This window comes from Stegastes partitus, unplaced genomic scaffold (genome assembly GCF_000690725.1).
Source record: "Stegastes partitus isolate 25-593 unplaced genomic scaffold, Stegastes_partitus-1.0.2 Scaffold192, whole genome shotgun sequence".
Lineage (NCBI taxonomy): Eukaryota > Metazoa > Chordata > Actinopteri > Pomacentridae > Stegastes > Stegastes partitus.
Genome location: NW_007577923.1, coordinates 369,909 through 385,846, shown reverse-complemented (window position 1 = coordinate 385,846; position 15,938 = coordinate 369,909). Strand labels below are relative to the sequence as shown.

The 15,938-nt window shown below is 41.9% G+C and overlaps 1 protein-coding gene across 2 annotated transcripts in view; it reads right to left on the bottom strand.

Moving 5' to 3' along the window:
* Positions 1-235: 235 nt before the first annotated feature.
* Positions 236-15,938, bottom strand: part of bicc1a (BicC family RNA binding protein 1a) — a 63,867-nt gene continuing 48,164 nt past the window's right edge. Inside the window, exons 10-21 of one of the 2 annotated variants that reach the window (XM_008280414.1) lie at positions 13,762-13,969; positions 12,046-12,207; positions 10,515-10,687; positions 10,262-10,403; positions 8,252-8,405; positions 7,590-7,749; positions 7,452-7,491; positions 7,028-7,182; positions 6,682-6,844; positions 5,972-6,135; positions 4,927-5,026; positions 236-3,494 (exon numbers count right to left, since the gene is read on the bottom strand). In XM_008280414.1, the coding sequence (XP_008278636.1) occupies positions 3,367-3,494; positions 4,927-5,026; positions 5,972-6,135; positions 6,682-6,844; positions 7,028-7,182; positions 7,452-7,491; positions 7,590-7,749; positions 8,252-8,405; positions 10,262-10,403; positions 10,515-10,687; positions 12,046-12,207; positions 13,762-13,969 (1,749 nt within the window). In that variant the 3' untranslated portion in view covers positions 236-3,366. The remainder of the gene's footprint in view (positions 3,495-4,926; positions 5,027-5,971; positions 6,136-6,681; positions 6,845-7,027; positions 7,183-7,451; positions 7,492-7,589; positions 7,750-8,251; positions 8,406-10,261; positions 10,404-10,514; positions 10,688-12,045; positions 12,208-13,761; positions 13,970-15,938) is intronic. The other variant, XM_008280415.1, reaches the window with a different exon arrangement.

Here is a 15,938-nt window from a genome sequence, read left to right as displayed (position 1 = left end):
ATATTTACAACAAAATGTGCTGATTTCACAATGCCACATCAAAAACAATGGTCAAAGGAAGGGCTTCCAAATCTGCGCTCTGGTGCAGCCAACATTTTATTTTTGCTTTTTTGGCTTCCAGAAGCAGAACAGTTCGAAAAGCTTTCAGATAATGAGTTGAGTTTCTATGAGCTTAGGACAGTTAAGGACGCTGACATTTCTGTGCGATACGCAGAAAAGAAAACCAAAAACAGACTTTGTTTGCATATATTTAATACCTTCATAATACCATTTGAATGTTTGAACAAACATTTTTTAATTTTTATTTTTTTTTTGCCTGCTTGACAGTTTCTCCAAAATGTCTTCTGTTTATATCTGTACTACAATACAGTTAGAATAACAATACCATCAAAAGATGCCACAGTGAACAGAGCTTTGGCCACATGACAATGTTTGTACACAAATTCTTCTCTGGAACTTTGTGCAGAATTGTACCTTTCTCACGCAAAAAAACAAAGGTCGTATAAGAGGAAAAAGTTGTACAAAAGTTGTGTAATACATCGTTTTCTTAGTGGTTTACATTTATTATAAATGTACCATTTGATTGCAGTACAAAGATTCCTTCAAATAAATCCCTTTGGGAACAACAACATGACTAATACAACAAAGACATAATTGTGAAACTATTCTATCAAGGGCAACGACTAGACAAGCTGGCAGTAAACGTTTCGACTTGGTGAGTCCCTTCACTGATCCGTAATCAAGCTGCGATAACATGAATCAATAGGTTTTTTTTTCTTTTCAAACAACATTCACTTTGATAAGAGAAGAACCTCTACTGCCCTCCGAGCAAACGCATCCAAACAAGGTGAAGGATGAAAAAACAAATGTCTGCTAGGCAGGAACACGAGTCACAGCACTGGGAGAATCAGTGCTCAACAGTTTCAATGTAGTACCATGATGAGTGGGGGCGAACCGGCCCCGGGTTTCCTCTCACAATAAAGAATCCTTTTTCTATATTAGCTTTATCCCCCACCCCACCCCAACTCTTTTCTTAAGACCTTACTGGAAAAAAAAAAAAAAAAAAGAATTGCCTGGTCGACATCGGCAACCATGTCAGAATATTACTTATAGTGTTACTAACTTGACAACCACATTGAAAATGGCTCAAATCAGATGCGATGGAGGGTGGAAAAGTGGTTAAAAGTGACAGGCGACAAATCACCTCAAAGGGAATCGTTGTGACTCTAAAGTCTCTGTTTTGAGATTGTACAAGAACTTCTTTTACTTTTTGTATTTACTCAATTTGCTGACATAAACGTTCATGCACTCGGCAGTGAATTTCTCATTAGTGTCCTCTACATACTTTATAGATTTTATACACTGTACTCTCGTTTAAACCAAGATAAGAGATTCCTTAGTCTAGGCTTTTATACTCACTGAACTGCAAATATGAACACAAAAAAAAAAGAAATAAAAAATACAAAGAGGCACTTAATTGCACTTGGAAAAATGCTCAGGACATTGGATGATGGATTGGCTTGTGGTCTAAATCCTCAGAAGTATTTTAGGAACATCACACACACACAAAAAAAAACCCTTTGAGTGATCCAAAGTTAATGAACTGCTGGAAAAGGATGTTTTCCCTTTTTAAAACACATGACTGAACATAATATGGGAGTGCAGAACAAACACAAGCTCTGATGATAAATTCTGCTGCGGCATGCATAATCCTGTTACTTTATTAAACACTGCTGAAGCAGGTTTTTGGGATATTGGATCGCATGACGGATAGCAGAAAAATCCAGATTCTTATTTGTTTTCATCTTAAATCTCGCAGTCCTTCTGGTGACTTTGGTTCCTTGTTTGTGTCTCGCAGAAATGCTCGTACGAAACCGACTTGGCTGTGAACAAACTGGTTCTTTGTGTGATGCACCTCCTATCTGGAGAGTAAGGTCAGACCAAAATATTAGTGTTCTTAACAAAATATCTCCCTGCTGAAAAACTAGTTATGTACATTGGCACTTTTCGCTACAAAGGCACGGCCTTGTTCTGTTATGAGGTCTTTCCTTGCTCTAAATGGAACAGCCAGTTAATAGGAAGACAAAAAAAGAAGGCGCACAGTTCTGGCATCTCAAGTTCCAGAAACATGCAAGAGCGTATTGGGAGATCTGAGGCACACGAAAGGGGCCACAGGGAGGCCATCGCTGACAAATAACAGATGAGACAAAAGATCAGGTACGATAAACAGAGCAGGAAAACCACAGAAAGATGCCTGTTGACACAATCAGAGAGAGGCCTATGAAGCTTAGCCTAACTGCCTCGCGTCTCTGCTGCTGTCTAATGGCACAGCCATATCATGGCTCCACAGATTAAGGGGCAGGAAAAAAAACAACAAAACAAAAACAAAACAAAACAAAAAAAAAGTAAAAGATACTAGTAAACTAATTACAAAAATCATAGAAACTCATTCATGAACATATAAAAAATACATATGTAAACTGATTACCAATAAACATTCCACTCATTCGCCTAAAATGGTAATAAAAACTAAAAATAAAATCATAATGCATAATGAGTACAAAATACTTTTTTTTTTTTTTTTTCCATTTTGTCTTGGAATACACAGACAAACTGCTGTTGAACACTGACCTCGGAGGAATGTCCACCAATCGCAACACTGAAGGCAGCCGAAAGGTCAAAGGCCACAACGATACTTTGGTATAACGTGTTAAAGTTGATCGAGTCATCACTTGACGTGTGCTGACCTGGTTTTGCACTTCATTTGGTGGCGCCCTAATCTCACTGGCTAAGTGCTTACTTTTGGTTTTGGTACAAAATGCATCTGTGCTTTTAGTCAATAAAAAAAAAAAAAAAAAAATGCATAGTTATTATTATTTCAATCTAAGGAATAAGGCTCTCACAGGCAAAAATCTAGTATTATTAAAGTGCATGTCACTGATACGATAGCATAATACAAATGCAGGTAGTATCAATGGGTAAAATGATTGTACTAATCATTCTGCCTGTTCCCTTGAACAAAAAGTGGACAGAAATACTGGACAGTACCCTTTTTCAAAACATCACCCTTCATATAGAAAAGCTCCACATAGACTCAGTGGGCCTATATGGAGTGAACACTGAACCTCATGTATTTTTTTTTTCCATTATTGTTGGCACTTCATGTAAAACTATGGCTTTTTTTCTTTCTTTCTTTTTTTTTTTTTTTTTTTTTTTTAAACATATACATATTTATACTATATGGCAACATTGTGAACAGTCTTGTTGAAAAAGGGTGAGCAACCGCTGAAACCTGGGCATCACTGAGAGACGCTGGAGGCCGGTCTCCTTCATGGACGGTTTTCTTGGGATTTGGCCCGGAGGCTCCTACCATCGCCCGCTCACACTGGCCATGTCGGCGTGAAACTGACGGGAGAGGCGGCCGCTCGCTCCCCCTTCCAGGAAGGAGGACCTGATGGGTGGCTCAAATAGCTTCCTCCGGTTCTTGTTTAGTTCTGCAGGAGGTGACAAAAAACGTACCACGAAACATCAGCAAACATGGTTTTTAATGCGGTAAACTTCTCCTCGTGTTGGTATGAGAATTTAACCAAATCAAAGTAAAGAAATAAATACAAGCAAAGAGTGTGTTAACATTTCTGTTTGGCCTCTATTGATCAACAGTGACAAGAAAATCGGATTCAAATCACTAAAGAATTGCTGGGATCAACAAAAGCCCTCTTTGTGTCCATCTGGTTTTACACAGCAGTTTGGACAAAACGCCTTCATAAAAATGTCAGAGGAACACCCTGGCATCTCGGAGTTATTCATATGATAGCCGTGTTCTTTTGCTGCCAGCATAAACCTTCAGTTTGATTACTGGAGACAGAAAACTCGCTCCAGCAGCTCTTTTTACTGGCAGACCGGCAGGAAGCTAAAACCTGGATTGCCTTGACTGGTATTCCATCTTTTTATGAGACAGAAATACAGAAAGACAAAGAGACAGACAGAGTCGTGCATATTCCTGTTTTGAAGCCGTTGAGTCAGTCAGGGGAGATGAAAGTTGACCTGCTCTTGGCTGAGGCAACAGGCAGCAAAAACCAATTCTGGCTTTGGATCACTCTGCTTCCTTAATAATCAGAGCTCTGGCCTCGACATTTCCCCTCGTTGCTCTCGCTGTCAACCCCCGGCTCTGGTCGGAGTTTTCTGAACTCAACGTTTACAGAATACCCATGACAGGAAGCTCATGATCCCAGCACGAGCGTGATTAACTTACGCAGCCTAACAAGTTCAGCAATTACAATATCCAAGGAATGATGCCAGTAATGAAGTGTGACACCCACCACATTCGCATTAGACGGAGTGCAACAACAGGGGCAGAGCCTACATCAGCATCAGGGAGGCAGCTGGAGCAGCTGGTGAAATAACAATGCACTCATCTGAGAAGAATTTGACTTAATCCTATTTACTGCTGCTGGTGGAAATCACTGCAACGTGTTTTCGTATATCTCTTCAAGTTAAATTAGCAGAATACTACCGTGGAGAACTTGCTGACTACACTCTGGCTCTAATGAGGGCCGTCTATTAGCTCCCAAATCCAGCGGTTTGAAGTGGAGATGACCTTTGCTGGTGGGAGTACACTTTTAGCCGACTGCACAGCTGGGCTCCACTCAGGCTTTTTGCAGACAAAATAACATTAATGAAACACATAAGCCAATTTGTGTGCACTGCCATCAGCAGAAGTGAGCTGGCAGGACGAGACTTCAGCTGCTATTACCGATAATCTGCGTGGTGAAGGACCAACTTGGGACGGAGGTGGTTGCACGTTGGTTTCTATGCATCATATCTGTCTTTATGTTGATGTTTTCTGGTGAATTTTAGCTTTACTGGACAAGTAATAGCACAGAAAGGCAGTTAAATCTTAAATGCAACGTGTGATTTAATGTGTACCTGAGATAGCGAGCAGCATTTTTCTGCGGGCACCGAAGGTGGTGATGCCCAGTTCCTTCAGGTCCTGGTCTGTTAGGGTCAGGAATGTCTGGAGGTCAATCTGGAAGCAGCAACAAGTTCATTTAACAACATTCAGACACCTCTACCTATAGGAGACTTTTTTACTAAAATTGTCATGACTGCAACAAGTGACAACTCACTCAAATATATTCAAATATCTACCCATGACTAAAACACTATGATGGACCCTTTTAAAGTTCAGATTTTCTAACAAACACACTAAGTTCATCTGAAATGTGTCACATAAGCACATCCCATCCTCCAACACATTTGATGCAGCAAAATGTGGTGAACCTCTTGCTTCACATTTCCCCTGAATTCCTGCATTATCATCTCGTATTACATTTAAAATATGGAAATTACATTTAAAAAGACACTGGAAAAGAGCACACTGCACAGAGGAAGGGTAACATTTCAAGCAGCAATGTACTTCAGAGGCCAGACGGAGAGTCACAAGTGTTCAAATATTATAGGGACACGTTTCCATTTGCAACTAATAGCTTTAGTTTCCACTTCCCCCTTGTCTCCACCTAATATTGTATCGGTTAGCATCTAACACAGCTTAGAGTCTACAGCATGCTAGTTGCAAATACTGTGCTAGAATTCTCACATTATCATGCTGGGTATAATTTTATACTGTTATAACTCGTATGTTAGCATTTACTTAAAGACAAAGTACAGTAAAGGCTGAGAGCTATGCTGTTAGTTTTACAGATGTTTAACAATAATAACTTTGACCTCATGATTGAACTGGAGGAAAAAATAAGAGGTCACCAAAGTCATTAACATTCATCCTCTGGAGATCATGAATGTGATACAGCAATCCATATAAAACTTGCTCAAAGTGGGGAAGTGACTCATCACTGTCGGCATCCCTTCAGCCACACCACTTGTATGGATGAAAGTGAAAGTTTTGCTCTTCTGCGGTTCAACAGCATCAATGAAAAACATGAAACCGAAAGGAGCCGCTTCACAGTCTGTTTACCTCTTGTTGCTGGAAGACGTCTGTGTACTTCCCCAGTCCCAGCTTGCTGAAGAGCTCTGGCAGGTCTGAGCCTTTCAGAGATGAGTTCAGACTGCAGCCGTTGCTGCCAGTTACTGAGGAGATGGAATCCATGTAGTTGCTGCTGCTGAGGTAATGCTCTGCAGCTACCCAGCAAAAGATGAAAGCAAAAGAAAAAAACGAAATGACATGATGTAAGCAAAAAAAAAGAAGCAATAATTCCCTCACATCTGAGCTGTTACTGATGCAAAAGGCATATAAAGACAGAATGTTTAGCTTAAAGTGATCACATGGTTGTCATTAAAACAACATATTTAATGTGCTTTAAGTTTAGACTGTTGAGGCAAATCTAGGTCCTGTTTAGAAACAAGTCAGATCGCTGTAGCAGGTAGCTTCAGTGGAAGTTAGCTCAAGTCTTCAATCTCAAAATGAATAAATAAGTGATTACATTAACCACTGAATGCACATGAGCCGACCTAAACTGAGCGCTCACACTGAAACTTTCAAGTGTCAGACGAGTTCATGTGTCTCTAGGGAGGATATTTCATCTGGTCTTTTACAGTCCATTATTACAGTCTGTACATCCAACATAAAAAGTGACAGTGTGACCTTTTCATCTTAATCTATTAAGTCCTCCAATCGATGCCAAAAATGTAAAGTGCTTGTAGCACTTAGAAATTCTCTTTGCTGACCAGATTTGTTCTGCTTCCTCTTGGGGCTGCTGACAGCAGAGGGGAACTCAGCGTGGCTTGGCAGGCCATTACCGGTGCCGTTCCTCTCTCGCCAGTTGTCAGAGTCGCTGCCATTGCCCACGCCTTCCCGGCTGCTGGATCGAGACAGGGACAGCGGGGATCCCTGAGAGAGAATATAACGAGAAACATCCAAAACATTTAGGAAACCATTCTGCATGAAAGAACTGCAGAGTTTAGAGTGACTACACTGCATCTCGACACCCATCTGCTGTTGCATATAGTAATGAAGTCTTCTATGATACGCATCAAATCACAGCGAATGCAACAGACATCTTGTAAATCTGACCTCATACGTGGTGCTCATGCTGGGTTTGTATGAAACATGATTGGCTCTCCGCAGCTCCTTGATGGTCTCAGCTGGCATCGACTTTGAGAAGCCCAGGCCACTCCAAGTGTTGGTGGGGGTCCGCACCTCCGTCACCACAGGCTTCTTTAACATTGCTGTGTGGACCCAGACACGCAGCGATGCAAACATGAACGGAGACAACGCCAAACGTTTCTGATAAATAGCTGGACGTTTTTATGGGAAAATAAGTAAATGGAGTCGTCTTTCAAAGATGCTCTGTCAGTGGATGAATAAATGTTGATGAACCTACTGGCAGTTTAGACCTTTAGATTATACGGCAGTCTGTCGTTACACCAAGGTAAATTATGGGCTACATCCTGCTAATGATACTGTAGTGCTTCATGAGACACAAATGTCAGCTTACCTTTGGTTGCCAACAGCTTTTTCTGTTCATAGTCAAAAGCCTGAAAACACAGCAGACAGTTTTATTCCTTTACTGCTTAATACCAACAAAGCTGTCTATGTTGTGTGTCTAATGTGTGTTTAATGTGTGTGTGTGTACCTGCATGTTGGCAAAGGAAGTCTGCGGTGCCAGCCTAATTCTCTCCCTCTCGTTCTGCTGCGCCGCCCTTTCGGCCGCCCGCTCGCTGCCCGGCGCCCTCTTGTCCGCCACAGGACTGTCTGACGAGCTGGACTCGGCGTCCGAGAGGAGACAGTCGGAGCTGTTGAAATTACACAGATTTTGTAATGTGAGAGAAGAAAACAAGCTTTAAAAAAAGGTACCGGGAAAAAAAAAAAGAGAAGAGAAGCGTAAGGCATTGCTTCACTTTCCTTCCATCTCATCTTCTCCTCACATTATCACTCTGGCTGTTAATGTTCCAGGCTCGTCAGATTTGAGCAGGTACAAGATACAGCTGGATATCGTAATAACAACACTGTCCAAGGTGAGCATGTGTAACGCGGTCCATATGGCAGACAATATTTAAACTCCAAAATCTCCATATGGGGCACATTATGTATTACCATCTAAAAATAAAACTCTGTAGGCTTTGGTTTGATGCCACAAAATGCAATTTCATCCCGGTGTTTCTGGAGTCGTCTTTCTAGCCTACGAATAAAGGAATTAATGGAGGCCTGCCAAGCAGCATGAGCTGTAAATGGTTTCTGAAAGAACAGTAAACAGTAAGGAGAGAAGCTGTAAATGATCTCTGGATTCAAACATACTGTAGATGGGAGTTCTTGGTGCCCTGCAGGAGCTCCACGGCCTGTCGTTTCCCTGATGACGTTTTGCATGAAGCCAGCATCTGTTTCAGCTCGCTCCCGTTAGCCGAGTGAGAGGGGCTTCTGGGCATGCCCACTTCTACGAATGTGTCAGAGCCTGGAGGAAACAAACACAAGCAGATTTTAATTACGCTCACGCAACGATACGACAACTGCAGCTGAAATACGTCACGTCGCATTTCATTTTTCAGTTTGTGCCACACGCAGCAGTGACTGGGTCAGTCAGCGTAAATCACTGTGGAGCTTGCAGGCATTAAAGGCTGACAAGTCTCCTCAGATCCTGGATTAATTAAAATCACAGCAGCTGTGATTACAGTGGTTTTCATCTGCTAGTCCACTTCTAGCCCAACAAGAACCTGCTCTGTGTAACAGGATGTGCAGGCATGCGAGGGTATGCACGGGCATAATCAAGAGTATCTGAATGTACGTGGACCGTATGGAGTAAAATAATATGATGTCAGTCAATCTGATGGAGCTCTCTGGGGTTTAATGTTTGAACAATTCCCCAGGACTCCCTCAATCCACAACGCAGAGTCGAACCTAGACGGAGCGAGCCAGTCCAAACACATTCTGGGACACAGGAGGAGGTAAAGGGAGGGAGAGGGAAAACTTACCAGGACGCACCACATTGGGGGAGGACCGGCTCAGAAAACAGCGGGGAAAAACGAGACGCGTGAGAGTGAAGGTTTGAGGGGAAAACCGCGAGTGTAACACACAAGAGGAAATGAGGGCCTTTCTGAACCGCCAGGAGACCAGCAGTTAATCTGTCTCCGTTCCAATAAACGTAGTCAAAGGGAGTATGAGGTTAGGAGGACAGTATAGAGGAATAGAAAGCAGCTCACTCAAGGCATTTTCCTCAATGTGGGTTTTAGGGTTACATAAATCTCAAGTGGAAAAGCTCAAATTGGACATTTATGTTAAGTCTGCAAGGCTGAGGTCCAGCAAACCGGAGTCGAAAATGTTAACAACTCAAAAATTTTTGTCCTGCCAAGGTTACGAAAACACATAAACCATAAGGTTACGTGAAGTGTTCGACATAAATGAATCGGAAGTGGCAACGTTTCTGCAAAAAGAAGTACACTACTGTAAAACAATGTAGGTCATTAGAGTATTATTATTATCTCTAACGACAGTATTACGACTCATCTATTAACCCTCTGATCCCCGAAACCTGCTGGTGGGATCGAAAGGCGCGTACATTTTTTTTAAAGAAATGCCAAAATTACAAAACTTATTCGAGAAACTGTTAAAAATTTTCAACTTTCCAACGGTCCATAAACGAATCAGGAGTAACTTCCAAACCGAAGCTTAAAATCATGACATTTCATCAAAATCACTTCATTCTGCTCGCCTCATTTAGAAAGTTGTCATAAACAACCTCTGCACTGTAACCAGATTGTGTGAAAAACAAAAAAATCTGAACTCTTCAATGCAACCAAGAACATATGTTTGACTTCGCTGTCACATCACAAAAATTCAGGGACTTTTCGGCTGTACTTGGCTGACCTGCAGGCTGAGTTTACGCAGAGCAAAGAGAAGACGAGAATGGAAATAAATAGTATAATGCAATAAGTAAAGTATGTAGATCTATTACTTTTTTCCCCCCGTTTTTGTTACCCCTTTTTTGCCTTTGGGAAATTTTTGCCCTTTTTGTTTCCGGGTTTTTCATTTTTTTTTTTTAAAATTAATAATAGAAGAAACTCAGCTTTTTTTTTTCTTGAACAATTTATAGCTTTATAAATTTATGCAACATAACAATTTTGAGTCCTCTCTACTTCTAGCTGTGGTTGGGCTGCTTCCATAGAGGTGCAGGACTTTATATTCTGTGAAAAATGAGCCCACAGATGCAAAAAAAACCCCCCAAATATTGAGAAATTGCTTGGAAATCAGAAGGTTAAAAACCCACAAACAACATAAGGAGGTGATGAGAGCGTGTGTCTTTATGAGGCATACCTTCGTCTGGGCTGGACTTGCTCGACAGCGGTTCTGATGGATTATGTCCGCTGGCCTCCTGGACCGAGTCACATGGAGCTGGACTCAGAACAGTGTCCGCAAGTGACGCCGTTGCTAACCTCCCATAGACTGAGCCAGGGTGCTTTAAATGCAGGGACACACAAACAAACATTCACACACAGAGTAAAACACATGCAAAAAATTCAAAGTTACCTCCAAGCAATACGGCCTTCAGTATAAAAACAAGGCCAACCTTGACATGCCCGTTAAGAGTGCAGTCAGGAACCCCGTTGGGCTGTTTGTCGATGGGTGCGAGGCCGGGCGGAGGCGACGGTGTGCTCTGCGTGTAGCCCTGCACGCCTGACAGCAGGATGCTGCTTAATGTGGCCTGAGTGGCGGGATGCAGCATCAGCTGAGATGAGAAACCTGAAACAGAGGAATGTTGGATCAGCAGTATTTAAAACTGAGATGGTTCATAATGGAAACGTTCATCGAAAGGCCCCCCGTCTGTCTGCGTGTTTCCTTTTTGATTAAAAAAAATAACTGAACTCATGATAAAGGGGTCAGCAGCTTCCTGTGAGTCAAGTAATTGACTTAGAAAGCTTACTTGCGAGTTGCATGTTTTTCTATGATGCACAGTGTGTTTACTATGATGGTGTATGAGGCTTGTTGGTGGCAAAAAGTAATAAAATAAATACATTACTGAGCCTGATAATATTATGAGAAAAAACTCAGTTGTAAATTTATGAAAAAAATCCCTTTGATATTAAAAAAAAAACAAACAAAAAATGAGTGATCTGGTCTGTTCTAAGAGTGATATCACTTCACGTTGTAAGATTGGATGAACTTTATCACACCACACATGCTGCTGCTTATCTTTTCAATGCCTGTCGTGGATTACCTAATCAAACTAAATCCAATTTACCTATAAATCAATACTTCTGGTTTTAGAATCACCGTACTATCACAAGCTTTTGGACTTTGAAGCGACAGTGCAGCGATTTGGGTCTATTCAGAAGAAAGCTGCAGACTGATTTGATGAGCTTTTGTGCATCAGGAACTTACAACACAATGGACAGAAGCACGGCTATCGCTGGTTAAATCTATGGACACAATTTGTTTGACAGGAGGACACAATACGACACATCGTCAGATTCATCGATCCTTGAGGTGCAGCGCTGAACAATGCAGCAGTGTTACAACATCTAAGGGCCTAATGCTCGTTGAAAGTTGGACTGCTATGACGAATTAAGGCCATATTGTATGATACAGTGATCAATAGATGTGTTGATGGATGAAAGAGATTGATCCAACAGTGCAAAGTGAAGCAACATGGTTTCTTGACACAAAATTAACAAAAATAAACGAAAAAACCTCCCGGTTTTTTTTTTTTTTTTTTCGGAATTTTTTTTTTTTTTCTCACAAATTTAGGACTTTATCATCCCACAAAGTATTCAAGTTTTCTCCTTCGAAATTAGTTAACTATTTCTTGTAGGTTTTTCTTAGAATATGACCCTCCTGCCCCTGGGGTGTTATACCTACAATTGCCCCAATACCAGCATGAATTTGTTGTGTTTCTCTCTTTAGTATCACATTGTAAGGTTTTGCACTCGCTGCGTGAAGTGCCTCGACGTTATTTATACGTTGTAAATCAGTGCTACATAAATAAAACTGAACTGAACCGGACTGGACTGAATGCCCCCGTCATACTCCGCAGTATCCGAGTGGATCTAAATTAAAATGCCAGTCTAAAAGAGGAGACACCAACAATGTTGTTTACGAACCTTGGGTGCTGGTGAGCGAACTGGGCCAGAGGGAGGGTGAGGGTGTGGGGGTGCTGGGGCTCGGGGTCTGCAGAGGGCTCATGGAGGAGTTCAAGCTGTTCAGAACCGCATTCGGGGCAGCCGAGTTCGGGAGGGAGTGGGGCGCCGTCGCACCCAGGAAACCTGAGGAGAACGGAGAGGGAGAACGGCGAGACGGATAGATCAGCGGTGGTCCTGTCAGAGCTCGGAGCCATTTTTCAAGCTAATCACACGTTACACTAAGGGCCTCAGAAAATAATCTTGGTCTTGCAGCTATTTAACAGGAATTCCATCAAACTGCCATCAACCAGACGGCAAGTGAGAGCAAGAATGTCTTACATGTCGACAAGGTCACGGATGCAAAAGTATATATCTGGTGTGTCCTCGTGCCCAATAAAACCATGTTATTGAGAGCAGCAACAATGCGGTGCTTGGTGTCTTAACCCAAACGCAGCGTATGAAAACAGAAAGAAGCAGGTCTGTGGCTTTAACAAAGGGCTAGTTTGGCTCCAGGAATAAGGCCAGGGATTTTTCTGGCAGACTGGCCTGTAATCTGAGGAAGAGAAGCATGTAGCAATTACTAAAGGCCAGGATGTGGCCGTCCACAGCTTCACCCCCAGGCCCCTGGGCTTAAATGAAACAGCAAAAAAAAAAAAAAAGTTTCTACTGTAGTGGGACTTGATCGCATATTGGGGATTTTTGTTGTGACCAATATTTAAAGTGCGAGTTACTCATGTCATTTGTTGTGGACAAAATAAAAATGAAAATCCATAAACTCAATATCTACATAGACGCTAATTAAAAACAGACTAAGCATGTGTGCAAGACTTTAAAATCAAAATTCTAACAGAATCGAGCCCACATGCCTGACATACTTAAAACCTCATGGCTGCAGAAAAACGCATTGATTCTCTTTTAATCAGCATTTCATTACACAGTGTATTAATATTTCAACTTCTACTACAGACGAACTGTGTTGGATCTACTGCCAGCACATGCTTTCATCTATTAGCTCCTTCATGTCAGTTTAATCTATCTGCCTTTGATGCATTACTCATGTTTCCATGTTTTTAAAACAGTCTGAAGCCCAAAAATGTTATCATATGAATGCAAAAAAAAAAGCAGATAACGGAGGCTAAATATTTGTCAGACAACACTTAACTTGTGCTCTTACAACAAATCGATTAAAAGCCACTCGCGGAAACAGAAATCTCCCGACGTCTGCTCCGAGCTTGAACTCCACGCTGAGGTCAGGCGGACAAGCTCCTATGCAATTAGAATCATCCAGTGATTCATAAGCTCGTGATTCACTGAAAGAAGTGCGACTGAAGTTGTATTGAGGTTACTTTCTGATCACGGTGAGGTCAGCTCTGCTCTACTGTAAAGCCGTACAGAGACGTCGTGACTCATCACCGGCTGTGATTTATGTGAATGCACATCACTTGCACTCAGTGATTCAGTAAACCAGGTGAGCGTTGGAGATATCTGCCTCAGCGATATTTCCAATGCGTGTTATTTTAAAAGAAAATATTTGGTGTGACTAGTACAGATGGATATCTATGCCATCTGTAATGTATTTTGTGCAATATAGGGTCTTATCTTTCTGCACCAATTCATCTTTTTCCCATCATGGATATAGCAAAAGAACAGAAAAAAGCAGAAGCAGCACTTTTGTAGGAAGTTGGACAGTGTCATTACCCAGATTACTCAGCCCCAGGCCAGCTGAGGCCAGGATGTCCAGGCCAACGGGGCAGATGAGGGATGGGGATGGACCATTAGTAGCGGGATTCAGTGCCACGGAGGGCGAAGAAGAAGACGACACTCCATTGCTCTCGAGACCCAGCAGGAACTTTCGGGCTTCGTACATGTTGACCGCATTCCTCTCCACGCTCTTGACTATGACAGACTGGGAGAGATCGAGGGGGAAAAAAAGGAAAGGGATGATGAGAAACCAAGAAAAACAGGTGGAACAGGCAAAAGGAAATCATAGGAAAACGGGATGACAGCAAAAGGCAAAACGAAAAAGAGGGGGGAAAAAAAACCAGACATGAGCGGCAAGAGGAAAACAAGGGGAGGAGCGAGGGATAGATAGTGTAGGGGAATGTTGGCACCAGAGGCAGGGAGTGAAAGCGAGTTTGAGGGGGAGGAAAATATAAATGGGAGGAAGGAAGAGGGAATTAAGGGTAGATTAGAAGGATAAACATTGAGGCAGTGTGGGAGAGAGAAGAAGACATGGGAGAAAAGTTTGAGAGAAAGCGTTTCTTAATCAATTGCTTAACATGCATATCTCGCCGTCTGATATGTAGATGAAGCAACACCAGAGACTCAAAGACTATTACACTAAGAGGCACAAAATCAACGATAAGCTGATTTTTAAATCACCAAAATAAACCACTTGTGCATTTTCCACACCATCAGAAACCCCGCCCTGCATAAGCATCAATTGAAAATGAATGTGAGAAAAAAATAAAAATAAAAAACAAAAAAACATCTTCTGGCTTTTTGTGTTTGAGCTTTGTGGTTTCCAATCACAATTCTGCACACACACACGCCACTTTATAGGTCTGCCAAAGTGCCAGGAGCACCGAGGGCTATGGCATGCGTTTGGACAGGCCTTTTGGATTACTGCTGTCACCTCGTTAAAATGTTTAAGTGAAGGGTTCTTAAGAGGATCTGGGCTGGGTCAGTGTTTACACTGGCACCTCCACACCAGTCCCTGCAGGCATGTCTGGTTTGGGCACCGAGCCCTGGCTCAGGGTGGGACGTGGGCACCTCGAAGAGACAGTGAGGAGCAGGCCAAGTGGTGAAATATGATTAGGAATATTAAGTGTTATTACCGCGAGCGAGAGAGGTCTGAATGTAAAGCAGGTGCATTACATTGTAAGCGATCGCGAGTGTCCATGTAATATGAAAACGAGCAACATATTCCACTAATATGGACTATATACATACCTCCAAACTACCACTTGATTGAGCAAAAATCAAGCCGGTTGCTTTATAGTTGGAACAGACGAGTCATAACAGAAAGACTCAATGTTTCTGTCCATCAGGTGAAACACACACGACAGATTGTGTTCAGAGGAGAGAGCAAACTGTGATTCTCCGCTGTGCCAGATGCTGAATTGCCAGAACTCTTCTGTGCTGGTATGGCATGATTCCCCTCAGTACAGAGTTCCAGCTTTTTTTTTTTTCCTTTCAGATTTCAACAAACAGTGATGAAATGTGACATGGCGGTCTATAATTTATTTCAATGTCATGCTTTGACATTTGATGGAGCGTAATTATGAAATGGAACAGCAGCTTATTTGTTGTTTTTCTTTTAAATGCTTTTGCCTGACGCAGCATTTGAACAAGTAGGACAGCAGCTGTGTTCTTAGCAGGGTGAAAAGTTTGTATATGTTTCCTCTAAACTTTCATTTTTTTACTGGAGGTTTAGCTTTAGTGGGACTGACTCATTTCATTAATCGCGTCCATTTTATGTCTTTGTGAATTTTTCTCATCGCAGTTTGTGCAGATGTAGAATGCATTTAACTGCTGGTTCTACCGTAACTTAGCCGTGCTTGGCTTTAGTTTACAGCTAATGATCTAAGTGGATGTTTAGTGCATTTCTATGCTACTACGACTTGGAAGGCAGTCATTGTTGTAATGTGCTGCACATTTAAAACTAATATTGTAACCCTTTGAACCTCAACACAAGCCAGAAACAGTAAAACAGAGACAATCAGCAGATTTTGAACTTTGACTCAAAAAAAAATTTGCTCAAACCAGATTTTGTAAAAAAAAACAAAACAAACAACAACAAAAACCCCTAACCATCACTGAGAAGTCATGAGTGCATTTTTGGCTGATCTGCAGGTTGTGTTTACACAGTGTAC